This window comes from Zonotrichia leucophrys, chromosome 4, assembly GCF_028769735.1.
Source record: "Zonotrichia leucophrys gambelii isolate GWCS_2022_RI chromosome 4, RI_Zleu_2.0, whole genome shotgun sequence".
NCBI classification, from domain to species: Eukaryota; Metazoa; Chordata; class Aves; order Passeriformes; family Passerellidae; genus Zonotrichia; species Zonotrichia leucophrys.
In genome coordinates, this window is record NC_088173.1 from 18,379,953 (window position 1) to 18,395,177 (window position 15,225).

Sequence of the window (15,225 nt, forward strand, 5' to 3'; positions counted from 1 at the left end):
CACTGCCAAATCACTGTTCTCCTAAGCAAAGAGGGAGTCTTCTTTTTAAGAACTGGTTTTACCCCTCTTTAAATGGATAATAGGCCACAACTATTTGTAAACATTCTTCTGGAGAAGTGTATCATCTGTTTATTTCTAAAACAAATTTCTGAAAGTTTGGTACAGGTGCAATTTCAGGCCATGATTGGAACCAGTTTTTAGCTCCTCTTCCAGAAGACCTATTTAACAAAAAGATAACAGCCACAGCCTAAAGTTACTTGTAAAACTTCATGGGCCAGTCAAGCTTCCCAGGCACTGCCAAACCTGTGAAGTCCAATATCACTGAAGACTGGTCAACACCAGCGTTATATACAAGAGATTGTGTGACTAAAATTTTGTTATATAGGGCTGATTTTTGTTTGTTTTTTAAATTTGCAGCATAAGCTTCCCATCATCTTGGAATCGAGCAGAACAACCACAACGCAGTTTTGAACAGAAAAGTAGATTAGATTAAAACATACTTGGGATGAGAAAAAACATATCCCCACATTTTGAAAAATATATAATAAGCCCTCATTCCAATTCAATTATAAAGCAGAGCACAGCAAGTAACACTTAACACTTCCAAAAAGGAAAAGAAGCATTGCAATAATTGAGGATGGGAATTTTACAAGAACAATCTAAATGCACTGTTTTTACAAATGAGGTTTTGGGAGACAATCAGTATCAGAAGGGGTGATGGCAGTGATGCCTAACACGCCATAAACAGCACCCACACCTCACTATGCCCTCCCTTTATATCAAAAACATCTCAGTGCCCTGTATTGTCAGAGCACTTGCACAAAAACGTGACCCCGTGTACAACCAAGGAATACAAGCTAGACTCTCCTCTCAAGGAGAGTTAGGTTGCTCCTTGCAAATGCAAAGCATGCTTTATTCACGTTTCCAATTCACTGTAACATTAAAAGCCCACAGGTCATGTTTGTACAATGCAGTTAACATAAAACTAAGAGCTTACTGCAATCAAAATAAAATATTCCTTGCTGGCATTACTTCAATAATTGACCTAGCCTAGGGTTGTTTTAAAACAGTTTAAATGCATCATTAATCCAGGGTATTCCAAAGCAGCTTTACTAATATGCTGTAATAAATTAAAAGAGAGAAGCAAAGTTGCAGTCAGTATGCATTTAAAAAAATCATTATATAATATTAAAAGATGCCAGACACACAGATTCGAACATGAAAGGGAAGGCATAGGAAACACAACAACAACACAACTTGGAAATTCAAGAAGAGTATTTGACAAGTTGTATTTTTCTTATTATTTTCCTCGGTGTATATATTTTCATTGCTTACATATTTCCTTCCTGTCACTTCCATTCTAACATTCTGGCGGCTTCTCCATTTTTATTAAAAGATAGTAGCTGGTCTCTCGAACAACCAGATCAGTAAATTGAAGATCAATCTGTGATATGAAGAAGGTTACTAAATGGGAGAGAAGGTCAGTTGTTTGATTTTTGATCACACATACCAGGAGACCAGGAGATTAGCAAAGTGTGTTATAAGGATGGCAGCCTTGGGCAAGTTATTTTTGAACAATCTTGTCTATGGTTTCCTAAACAAACATACACATAAAAAAAATCTGTATGTGAGTCCACTGTCTAAAGAGTAGACATGACTAGCAGGAATGACTGGAGACAATCAAGGGCATAAATGAAATGAGCCAACATCATTATTTACTACAGATTTCAAGTCTTCTCAAGTAGAGGAGGAAAAAACATGCAGTAGATTGTTGGAAGTTATGGCTGTTCAAAAACTGAACATAAAGCCAGCCCACATGCAATCTGTTTTTAAAGAGGGATGAGAGACAAAAACAAAAACCTCCAAATTTATTAAAAAAAACCCCAACTTAAAAATGCCAAAGGCACTGTAGATTTGTGCCCAATTTATCCTCATTAACATATGCTTCTTCATGTATTCACATAGTGTTTTTCACAAAATTGTTCTATTCCTCTCAAGACTGTTGGCATGCTACACTAAGAAAAATATATACCCTCTCCCTGCAGGAAGCAAAGATGGTCTCTTCACCTTCTGCCCATAAACAAATGTACACGAGTGCACATACACACACATATACATGTAAGTAAAAGGAAAAACTCAAAACCCATGCTAACAACTATCTCTGAGGAATCTATTCTACTAACAATTTCTTTAAAATGCATTGAAGAAGAGTTTCAAGTCTCGCTGAATTTTAGTTTTAAACTTAATTCAGAAAGATTTTACTCTTATCGATGACAGAACAAACATTTCTACAACACAAAGAAGTGGCAAGTTTTTCTAAAATCTGTGTCTTTGAAGAGGTTATGAAGTGCAGAGTCCTGGCCTTGTTCTCTGCCATGGTCTAACTCTACCCAGCAGCCAAGCCCCACACAGCCACTCATTCTCCCACCAGCAGGATCAGGTAGAGACTTGGAAGGATAAAAAATAGAGAACTCATGGATTGAGATAAAGACAGTTCATAGAGAACAAAAAAGTCATGAACACAAGCAAAGCAAAACAAGGAATTAATTCACTGCTTCCCATGGGCAGGCAGGTGCTCTGCCATCTCCAGGAGAGCAGGGCCCCATCACATTTAATGGTTACCTGGAAAGACAAACACCATCACTTCAAATGCTGCTCCTCTTTCTCTTTCTTCTCTCCACTTTATATACTGAGCACGATGCCAGATGGCCTGGAATATCCTGGGACACCCATTCTGGCTGTGTCTCCTCCCAAGCTCCCACGAGCCCTCCACCTTCCTCACCACCGTGGCACTATGAACAGCAGAAAAGACCTTGGCTCTGTGCAACCTCTGCTCAACAACAACTAAAACATCTCTAAATTATCAGCCCTGTGTTCAGCACAAATCCAAAACACAGCCCCCAGAAAATTATGAAGAAAATTACTCTAAATTGTCTCATCTGAAAGCAGCAGAATCTCCCATGTTCATTTGTCATTCACATCCATTCCAGATGCAGAAGCAGGTTGCTGCTTAGCATGATGCCATCTCCATTTCCTTGTTCCCAATATAAAATGCATTTTTTCTTCATTGCTTCTGAAGGATACATCTGTTGTTAGTCTTCTGCATCTGAAGAAAAATGTCTCTCACATGGTCATACTGAAGTTGCTTCAAAGAAAACACCTTTCTCTTCAGTGACTGCACAATTGTGGGGTCTGCACATGCACTCCAGCACTTAGAAACCACCTCAGTTTTACAGCAAGTAAAATGAAACAGAAAGTCTCACGTTAATAACAACACTTTGTCAAATGGTTTCTCTCAAGACTTTGTGTGAAAAGGGTTTAAATATCTCAGCATCTTTACTGCTCTTGGTGCACACTTTCCTGAGGGAGGAAGAAGGCAGGGGAGATGGGGGAAGATTACAGAAGGAAATGGACCTTATTTCTAGTCAAATTTATTTCCCATCCCTCTGCAGCTTTCCTGCTTTCCCTGATGGAATTCTGCAAGTTTCCTGTCCTCCTCTGAAGCCCCTTCTGATCACACGGCATGTCTGCCTACATTGCTAAAAATGGCAGATTTCAAAATCCATTAGTATAAGCAGTTGGTGGAGGTGAACACAACTTCATTTTCATGTTAGCAAAGCATAGGCTTATATATCTGTTCTAGCTGCACTTACATTGTTCTTGTATTTCTGAAATGGATTACTTTAGGGAAGATAGAGATATAAAACCACACTCCTCTCAACATAGTTCAAACAATATCACTTAAAATAAAATATGACCTCCATGGAGGAGCATCTCCTTGTGCTTAGAGAAATTTCCACTGCTTCACCATTATTGGAAATTATGCCAAGGATGCTGGAAAAGATTTAATCTGATGTGAAACGCAGGTCACATATACTGCAGGAATATTTCACTGTGAGACTTTTGTATTTAACTTTTTTCCCTGCTAATTTTTGAAGCCATCACAAGTATTTTTTATTCTCATCTGTGCTGTGTCTTTAATGATTCTGTAACTTTAGAGGAGAATTTGTTGCTCAATGTCATAAAAGTTCTGAATTTACATTTTTATACTGGTGTCATAATTGTAAAATTTGATCAGCAATTTGAATGTCACTTTAGTTTATATTGAACAATTTTGTAAAAGCAGCATCCATTCAAGTCTGTCATTCATTTTGTACCCATAACAAATGCAACTCAAAATGTAGTCATTTATCAGAGTCTGAGAAAAATATAAATATACTGCTTGTTGAATGGCATTAATCTATCTTTTAAGTGCATTCTCCATGCTAATGTGAAACTACTGCTCTACAGAGAAAGCAAACTAAAAAATTTACACAACTCATTCCAATACAGTAATTTACCCAGGAACTAAGTGGGATATCAAAAACATTAAATAATCTGAAATGTGGAGGGCTTCCCCCCAAGAAAAAGCAAATAAAAAAGAGAAAAAGCAGAAAGAGATGGAAGTGTGCTGCTATGTTGAAAACAAGCGCTGAAAAACCACATTAGGCACATTAGGCATTGTGCTCTCTTATTAAATAAGTCAACTACTGCATTAGACAATGTATGAATTCTGTTCAAGACAGATAATTCAGAACTGGAGAACAGGATGGGGCATCAGCACTAGATTTGGTGCAATTTATAGTCTCTCCTCAAGTTATCTAGTAATTATGTCTGGCTAACTACTGCTGCATCTGTGCAGGCTGTGCCAGGGACCAGCAAAGTTTTGCCAAGGGTGAATGAGGGCAATCTGCACAGAGGGTATTTCAGTTGCCTGTACCTGCTGGAGCTATCTCTTGTGGGTGCAAACACCACAAACCCCTCTAGGCCATGTGCACTGTTTGACCTTGCTCCCTTGGACACAATCAAAAAGTTTCAGCAAAGTTACACAAACTTCACCCAAAAGTTAGATTACAACTGCAAATTTCAGCCCAGGGACTGGATGAAAAAACAGAGAGACCAACTGCCTGTGACATCAAATTGTTTTATCTAATGCTAAATTGGGAGATTTCAATCACAGTGAGGAAAAAACATATGGGATAAAATACTTATCTCACAGTAGAGAAGCCATTAACACTGCAGGGCCTGTATTTCCCAGGCATTGGCTCTGAACAGAGACACAAGGAGTCTTTCCTTCCTCTTTCCCATCTTCATCTATAAATGGAACTTGTCATAGACTGCTATGAGATATTCTTACTTGTCCTAAATGTTTGCCTGCCTTCTCCTAGTACTCAACTGATAGAAAACTATTTACAGAGAGCAAAAATAAGTACACAGGCTAAAATTTTCTAAATAAACACATCTGTTATTCTAAATACAAGTATGAAAAATTGTGCTTCTTTAGGCAAATGAGCTCCTTAAGTTAGTCTGATAAATCTACACTTACACACTTCAGTGAGCAATCCAATTTCTAAAGCACCTTGTACTCATACTGGTGTCCTGACAAAATTTTAGTTTAGATAATTACACTACCTAGCTAAATCTCTTAGCAGTATCACATGCTGTCATAAACCACTGTGTAGCAAAGAAGAAAACTGTTCAATTGCCACTGCTTCTTAAGCACAGAATTAATGGTTTATCACTGATCAATGAAACATTTAAGTCATACCGGCCAGATTTGCTAGTCTACTATATCCAATTTGCACTGCAAATTTCACATTACAAAGAAACAAACAAAAAAACCAACAACTGTCAACCCACAGGAAACTGCACTGGATGCGGTATCTCTCAGTTGAAACAAACATGACAAGTTTCATGGCACTGCACATTCATGGCACTGCCAGAGGCACCAATCTCCAAACTCCTTGTTGCTACAGCTCTCATAGGGGTGAGTGTTCACATGTCTCTGAAGACAAGAGAAAAATATTCTTCAGCTTCTTCAGAGAAAAGTCTGGCAGTCAGACTTATCCTGTTCTGAGGTGGTTTCAGATGATCCAATGAAGCATCTGTCAAATACCATTGTGTACTGTCATCAGGGATTTGGCTGAAAATTTTGGGCAGGGGAAGGTAACCAACAGCTGGAGGTGCTGGTGTGGAAATGGATGCTGTAGTTATCTGTTAAATCCACATGTGACAAGAAAGCCTCATATTTCAGCTAGTGATTGCTTCCTAAGGGCAGAGGTGTTCAATAAATAGGATTCAACCAGAGAAAGATATAATAGGAATTTCCTTCAACAGTATCTGCCAAGAGATCTTAAAATGACAGCATAAGGAAACATTGTCCCTGTGAAACATGACCTTGAACAGAAACATGACAGCTCTGGCCCTGTGGAGTACAAGCAGCCAGAAGAGAGTGGGATATTGCGGCCTAGATATTTCTATGTTAGCTGGACATACACTTCATCATTTTTGTTCCTGCAATTCTCTTTGTTATTAGTTTGGTGACTAAATAGCTGACTTGGATCACTGGCTGTTTGCATAGACTTGGAGCCATGTCACAGAAAAATGTGTGAAAATCACGGAAATGAAGGTAAAGAATTTGAAAAGCAAGCATGAATTCCTGCTAAATCCCTGCAAAAGGATTTCTTCCTCTTCTTTACCTCTTGAGCAAACAATCACAAGCAGGTCTCTCCCATGGTGTTTCTTAAAAAAAGAACAAGGAAAGGGTTTCTCTGTTGAAGACATGTCTTGAATAAGACTACCCAGACAAGAATATCACAGTGAAACCCTTCCAAATGTGACAATTATCAAAATCAGGTTGAAATAAATGAATCATTACAGAACTTGACCTCAAAAACACATTTACATTACATGCTGATTGCAGATGGCATAAAATTAATTTTCCTCACAGCCGCTGGTCGGGGGCTGTATTTTGGATTTGTGCTGGAAACAGTGCTGACAACACAGGGATGTTTTTGTTGGTGCTGAGGAGGGCTTACACAGCATTGGTGTTTTCCTGCTTCTTAAACTGCCCTGACAGTGAGGAGGCTGGTGCTGAACAGGAAGCTGGGAGAAGATACAGCTGAAAACAACTAAGCAAGGGGATATGCTATACCATATGGCATCAGAGTCACAATAAAACTGAAGGAAGAGGTGACAACAGGAGTCAGGATGGCATTTGTCTTCTCAAGTAACCGTTATGCACAATGGAGCCCAACTTTCCTGGAGAAGGCTGAACACTTGCCTGCCAGGGGAAAAGGTGAATTGATTCTGTGTTTTTTGCTTGCATGTGGGGCTTTTGCTTTACCTATTAAACTGTCTTTGCCTCAACCCACGAGTTTTCTCACTTTTACCCTTTGGATACTCTCCTCCATCCCACTGAGATGGGAGTGGGAGCACAGTGGTGTGGTGCTTACTTGCCTGCCAAAGTTAAAACATGACACACTGGAATTCTCACAACTAAGGTTCCGAGGTTGCCATCTCCTGATGAAGCCTTTTCACATTTTAAAAAAAACATTAAAAGAATGGGACTGCTTTCAGTCTGCACAATTTGGTCTTTTGACCATGAGGAACATTTACAATACAGGCAGAATTTTTAGTTTGGGATTCCTGAGTTGCATTGCATTTAACTTGTTGATCTTTGAATTAATTTTTTCCAGACTAATTTAAAGTAGCCAAGATGTCTGCTCCTGGCCCAAATCCATCAAAGCAGTCAGTACACACACAGTTTTGCAGCAGTCAATTGCTATAAATGTGTGCATCAGCATATTGATAAACAAAGACCATAAGTTACCTGTCTGATCATTAAAAACAAGAGAAAAGCTGAATTGTTCTTTCTTCTTTGTGTGAACAGACACCTGCCTACACACACAGCACACACAGTGCAGTCTGGCTCCTGACCAGGACCACCTATAGTTCCACTGCAATCCTTCACAGCCAGACACAAGAGAAATTGCCTACACAGGGAGATGTGGAACTTTAAGAAAGAACTGAGCATCTCATCCCACTGGGAGGACAAAACATAGCTTGGGTATCCCCCTTCATAACTGAGCAATTTTGCACCCCATTGCTTCAATACAGCCATGGAATCCCCTTTGTCACAGCAGCCTTTCTACAAGTCCAAGAGTCTTGCACTGAGGTTTCTTGATCATATGTTTTGATTTGGATTAAGCCAAAATGACTATGCACAATAAATTAGCTGAAATGCATTAAAAATGCTGAGTTAAATAGAAAGAAAATTAAATACCCAAACCAGTCTATTTTATCCTGTAAGATACACTCTATTTAGTAACACTCCTGAAAATTGATAGGTATTAAATTAACCACAGGAGGGCTCCCTCTAGTATACTGAATACAACAGAAGCACACTGTTTTAAGACACAATACTATTTTTGGCAGTAAAGTAACAAAGGTTTTAGAAATCAAATTATATTTTCATCAATAGGCTCCAATATATACAAGGGAATGAGATGATACATGAACAATTTAGGTAAAAGAACTGAATTACATAAGTGTTAATTGTGTGACTTAAAACACCTAAAGGGCAAACTCAGGTTGCCAATGCTCTGCAGTTTAAGGCACTAAACTCTGTTTTGTCACGCCAGGTACAAGGACTCTTGGAGCTGACACACCAGCACAGCAATCAGCAGAGCAATTAACAGGACCATTAATAAATTTAAAAAAATAAATATGAGTATTGAACACAACAGGTCCAGCTGCTGCTCTGAGGAGAGAAACAATTACTTTCTTGGAACAGCACATGAAGAGAAACTGACCAGAGAAACTGAGGCTTCATATTATCAGTATTTTCTATGGTCTGACAGGTATTCTCCCAAAATAGTAGAAATAAATGTCAGCAGCAGTCAAGCAGCTACTTTTGTAGACTTGAGCCTGTTTGTCACTCTATACTTTGCTTACTCCTCTGCTAAAGAGAAACAAAATTCTCCTGCCTCATAAGTTTGTGGTGAAAGCAAAGGTAAATAATTGAGACAGTGGAACTAAATACAGAAGTAACTGACAGTGTCCTAAGAGTGTAATAATAGAAAATAGGTGTATATTTATGTCCTTACCAAACCATATTTTGTACAAGATTTTGCAGCTGTTGAGATCAACCAGAAAAGCAAGGGAAAAAAATCTGGGGGTGGGTTGGGGGGGAGAAAGAAACTTGTGTTCTCAAGATGCTGCTTTTATGCACCAGAAACAGAATTCACCAACCCAAGCTTTGTACTTTGCTGGCATCAATAGTGAGTTGATAGGGTTAACTGTCCTGGAAAATTTATGATTATCAAAACCTGTGTGCTAAACAGCAGGAAACACTGCATTCTGGGGTAAATTTAAATTTTCACTTCTTTCACAGACTTCAGAAACTAATGGCTGTTTGCAAGACAGAACTCAGGCCGAAGTTGCTTTTTGGATTCAGAAGACAAAGTCGCTTCTTTCATAACCACCGAGCTTAGTAAGTCAATTTTGTGCCTGTTTGCCAGCTACAATAGAGGCCTAGGATTTGTAAGGACTAATTTCTCCTTATCCTAAGGAGTTCATTTAAATCCATACCTCGCTATCCCATGAGAAAAGTATAATATTGGAGCCAACCAGCACAGGCTCCACAGGACAGTGGAAAGAGAGCTCCATGACTATCCCATGGAATAATGTTCCCCCCCTCATAGCACAGCTTTTGCTCTTTGTTCTGGACACCATGCATGCACGAAAATAAAAAAAATACCAGAGCATATGTGAAACAAAGCCAGAAATCTACCTTCTTTCCTTACTTTACACATAATAAAGCATTCCAGTAAGACACCTGTAAGTACTACAGAGCATCTGTTACTAAGAGATGCTGCTGTTCAATTCAGTTATAAGCAAGGAGGTTTGACACCAGGAAGCAGGGATGTGACAAATGAAAAAAAATAGAAAATGAAGTTGAAATATACTAGGGGTCACTTCACTAGACTGCCCTCCTTTCAGTCATCACCCACACTGGCTCCCATACAGAGGGGACAGAAAGAAATGTATCACAATACCTACATAACAGACACTGGAAAACTGCTGCAAGAAATTTGGTACTTTTACACAAAGTTATGCTTCGTATACTGACAATGTATGAACAGACAAGGCTAAAGCCTTACTGTAGCCCAACAAAGTAGCGCTAACTTTAGATGGGATGAGATAACCAGGATTACATCCCACCAGTTGCATTAAATTGCTGCTTTTCCTCCATAGAAAACAAAACTGAAGTTAAAAGTTTTACCAGTATAACTTGGTATCCATACACCTGGTCTAGGAATTTTATCAAAAGATCAGAAAAGATACTTACATCACATACATAATATCCCAATGACAAAACAAACAAACTCCCCCCCCCTCCAAAGTTAAACTAACTGCAAAAATTTTAATCAAACCTCAAGGACACCATAATGTTTTAAGGAATTTCTAAGACTTCTTTTTAAAAAAGGCAATAGAAATACCCTGTTCTATTTCCCTTATTCACACAGTATAGCAAGGAAGGCAGTCTTAGAAAGATTAAACTAGAAATAAACTATATTTTTTTCCCTTGAGTCTACCATTCATGTCAATCTGTATTTTATAGAAATCTTGTTGCACCACAAAACTCAGAACCTTTAAATGTACATTTATCCTTGAAGCTTCACTTTAAATAATATGATAAACCAGAAGTAAATAACAATAACCAAAATACAAAAATCAAGCCTATCAAGTTCTCAAGTGAAAACATGATAGCTTTAAAAAGTTTCTATGAAACAAAGGTTTATAGAGATTAATTATGCATATAGAATTAATGTAAAGCTCAATTTTGTAATGATCAAAATCATTAATGTTGTCTGAAATCACAGCTGTATCATCTTCTCATTTTTCAATTTTTCCTAAAGAGCTCCTCTACTCAGAAACAGAATTTGCAGAACAACAACAAAAAAAAAATCTTATGTAACTTATTGCAGCACTATTTTCACAAAAAAAAAGTCAACTTAGTTTGCTGGAATTCTTAGTTAAGAATTTCTAGAGAGCTGTAAAGAACGCAAGTGCCTCTTCTAGGCTTGGGAAATGACACAGTCCCCAGGGGACACTGTTCTACCATTGATAGAAACAGACTATTTTTGCCTTGTGGACTGCTTTTGAACAGCTCCTCTGCTCACTGCTGTCAGATATCAATACCTGCTCCATCAGGCTTCCATCCCTCCCTCACTGTGGCGCTATGGCAAGCAGCTGAGGTGGTGGGAGAGGCTGGCAGAGCCCTCATTCACAGGGAAGGCTGGGGATGTTTGTTTCAGCAATGAATGGGAAAGCTTAATTTATAAGTAGTCAAAACATCATTTCACCACGCCATCTCCTCAAAACCACCTGATGATCTCTAACATGAACTTAATTGTTCTTAAAACAAGATGGCACATTTATAAACACTACTGTCAGGGTCAGAATACCAACTAGACACTCAATTTACTCACGAAGGCAAAACCATTCCAGCTGTAACTAAATTATTGAAGCCACAGACAGCTCTGCCTCTCTGCCATGGTCAGGACGCACCAAAACAGTCCAAATGCACAACACTAGCATGATGTGCTGACTCTACACACATACCTTTGTTACCTAACACAATCTTAGAATATATAAAAAAAGTCTGCTGCAGTTTCAGTAGGACTGACCTCTAAACTTGCCTTAAGTCACACAAAGTATCAAGAAATTGAATACCTGAAGGGCAAAGAATAACTGTGCTGAGTGTTTAAATTCTTTCACCTGCTACTAACTTAATAGGGAAAAAGAAGTTACATTTCTACTAGGATACTATTTCTAATGCAGTCTTTCCTAGTATGAAAGAAACTACCCTCATTTCTAGGGGTAGTTGCAAAATGTCTTACAATTTTCTTTATATTTCAGGGAGTTGAACTCAAACTTGTATTTCAATCCCTGTTGCTTGTAAATATTTTGGGTTATAAAGTGCACATCAAAAGACATAAGTAACTTAATTGCATTACTTGTCTGTACTTCAACCTTCCACCCTCACTGGGTAATGACATTGCCAATATGATTTCAATACTTACCGTGATAACAGAATTACATTAGAGTCAGCTGTAAGGTTCAAAGTTTCACTGCTCATTTTTACTGTTTTTCCATTAAACAGTCCTATTACTGTTCAATTAGTATTCAGACTGGGAGAAAAGGGAAGGGGGAAAAAAGGGGGGAGAGAAAAAAGGAAGGTAGCAAAAAGACCTTTTCAGAAAACTCAGAATGAAAAATTTTTGGGGGGTCTCATTAGAAAGCCTCACTAGTCCTTGACATATGGCTTAGCATCTATGTCTTACACCACTTTATCCAGAACCTTTTTTTTTTTTTTTTTTAACAAAAAAGCTCCCTTTCAGTGTTATTAAATCATGTTCTACTTGGAGAACACTCTTGAACATTAGAAATTTCTTCAAGGCATGTGTGTTCTAAAGAGCCATGCAGCACACATGGAAATAATTTCTTGCATTGAATACCTTAGATTTCCTAAGTCACAAAGTAAATTAGAAGCTGCAAAGACTGCAGAGTGCACCTTGTACACTAATGACAGACACTTATGATCATGCATAATTTTCTTTCAGCAGAAATTACTTCCAACTAAATTTTAGCACCCGACACCTATTGCATTTTAAAACCCATGGAAACATAAAGTAAGCTTCAAATTAAGAAGCTATCCTTAACTTCCTCCTCTAATAACATTCAGCATATTTCATTAACCAAAGTTACGACACTTTGGAGGACTAACTTCTGTAATGGATACCCTTATTAACAAAGAATCAAATATGTTATTGCTCAATTGAAGCCATTGACCACACATGGGTGATGACCCTTGAAATGAAGGCTACTAATACACTAAAATGATATATGATGCCATCTAATACACTCTAATGTGAAGGCTATGTAAGTGGTAAACAAGCTAAAGCAATATACTATCCTGCAATTTCTTACCAATGATCTATGAAACATTCATGTTACATTTAAATTACACTGACAATTACAGTGTAGGAGCATTGTACTGTTCAACAGAACAAACACAAGCTTTGGTAAATTACAGGCAGGGTTATAAAGAAGTGCATTACAACAACTCCTTAAAACTAAACTTCACTTAATGCAGGTCATACTGTGATTTATGAGCCATACATAAACCCATCAAGCTGAAGAATAACTCGAGCAAAAAACAGCTTATGTCAACTGCTCTTATTAATAACAGTGATCGAGAAAACTGTAAACTGAAAATATTTGAAAGTTCTTTGTGACATCAGTCTGACAAGCAGTTAAACACAGCGTTGCAGCATCAGGTCACAATAGTAATATTCAGAAGAGCAAAAAAAAATCCGCCAGTCCCTTCTGTCGAATTTACAACAGAAGAAGAAACAAAAAATCTCGGTGGTAAGACATCTACATGGACCTCATCAATTTCAGTGGACCTATAGCCACACACCCGTTCGAGAAGTATTGCAGAGAGGCAGGCAAACAAAAAGTTGCACTAAAACCTCCACTTCTTGTAATGAAAATTAGAGCCCAGCATCACATTCAGCTCACCAACGCACAAAATCCCACGTCCTCCTAATTTCAGAGACAGCCTCCGTGCGGCTCACCCCTCGCCCTTGCCGGGGAAGGCAGGCTCAGATGCTCTCACAACTTTCTCTCGGGCGCGGCGCTCGGACAGGCACACACGTGCTGCCGCTGCCGCCCCGGGCCGCAGCCGGGCCCCGCAGGGGCGAGACCGGGGCCGTGCCCGAGGGCGGCTGCGCCCTGCCCTGCCCCGGGGCTGCGCTCCGGGCGGCGCCGCACCTACCTGCGGCTCGGCGGCTTCGGGCGGCTTCACCAGGTGCTTCTCCTTGTACAGAGACCAGAGGCCGATGTCAGGCAGGAAAATCAGAGCCGCGGTGAAGAGCAGCGTCATTTGCAGAAACCTCTTCTGTTTCCTCTTCATGGCCAAAGCCGGGCTGCTCTGCTGGCGGCGGCGGTGTCAGCTCCCCCAGCACCGCGGGGCCAGGCTCGTCCCTGCCCGCAGTCCCTCGGAGGGGCCCGGCGCCGCGCAGAAACTTCGCCCGCCTCACGCCTGCCCACCCGGAGCCCGGGCGGGGCCGCCCCCCGCAGCGGCGGCGGCGGGGCCGAACCTGGCGGCCGCTCCCCCCGCCCCGGCGCGGCGCTGCGCGGCGGCGGAGCCGCTCTTGGGGGAGCGCATGGATCCACCTGCGAACAGAGCGGCAAACAGCCCGCCACGCAGCGGGACGGGGGCGATAAATAAATAAATATACATATATATATTAAAAAAAAAAAAAAAAAGGGAGAGAAAAGCCTCACAACCCGAGTCCAGTAAACAGCGTGGGACCGAGAGCTCCCCCTCTTCCCGGCCGCGCAGAGCCCCCGCCGCTGGCCGCGCCCGCCCGCCTCACGTCCCCCTGCCTGCCCCAGCCTGGGCGGGGGGGGCGCGGCATCATGAGCTCATCACGCGCAATTTGCTAAGCAAGACTTCGAAAAAAAAAACAAAAACAAAAAAAGCCACAACCCAAAAAACGGGAGAAGAGGGCTGGCGCCGGCACAGCGCGCCCCTCCGCGCCGGGGGGCGGGCAGCGAGAGGCGGCCCGCGCCCCCCCCACCACGTGCGCGGGCCGGGCCGGGCACGGGCGGTGCCGAGCCCGCCCCGCCGCGCCCCCTCATCCCGGCCGGCCCGGGAGCGCCTCCCGCCGCCTCCGCGCCCTTCTCCCGCCGGGCGAGGCGGGGAGCGACAGCCCCGTGCGGGGCCCGCGGGCCGGAGCCGGGCGGTGCTGCTGCCGCCGCTCGTTCTGCCGCCGCCGCCGCGCATCGGGGACGGGGCTGGCAATTCCCGTTCCGGTCCGTCCTCCTCGGCGCTACGTGAAATGCGGGGGGAACCGCGCGGAGAGCCCGCGGGCGGCTCCCTGCCGGGCTGCCGGGGCGCTCACCTGCCCGGGGCTCCCCCCGCAGCGCCGCCTTTCCGGAGCCCGCCCGGCCGCAACCCGAGCGGCTCCAGCCTTCCCCGAACCGCGGGGGGCTGAGGTCATCCCCCACTTCGGTAGCAGCACCGAGGGAAGGAGATGTTCAAAGCGATGTCGATTTGTACCCAGCGTGTTGCAGTCGGACCCGTTTGGGCTTCTGGTCTGAGCTCACCTTTTCTCTACGTAGTGTAATTACCTTGTCTTCCCAAACTAACTCCTCTCAGCAAAACAGGAGGACGCTCGGGTTAAGCTTACTAGGACCTACTGCCCTTTCAGCTTTGTCAGATCAAACAGTGGGAAAATGTGTATCAGACTCATAATGATAACGTGTCCAGAGCCAATATTGAAAAATAAAGCTACATCTAACTTCCTTTCTTTCTGCCCTGCGTGTAGA

The 15,225-nt window shown here is 41.7% G+C and overlaps 1 protein-coding gene across 1 annotated transcript in view; it reads right to left on the reverse strand.

The window, feature by feature from the left end:
- The window catches only part of GALNTL6 (polypeptide N-acetylgalactosaminyltransferase like 6), a 427,406-nt gene extending 413,305 nt beyond the window's left edge, over positions 1-14,101 (reverse strand). The window contains exon 1 of the mRNA XM_064710656.1: positions 13,667-14,101. Within this exon, the coding sequence (XP_064566726.1) occupies positions 13,667-13,804 (138 nt within the window). The 5' untranslated portion in view covers positions 13,805-14,101. The remainder of the gene's footprint in view (positions 1-13,666) is intronic.
- Between the last annotated feature and the right edge of the window lie 1,124 nt (positions 14,102-15,225).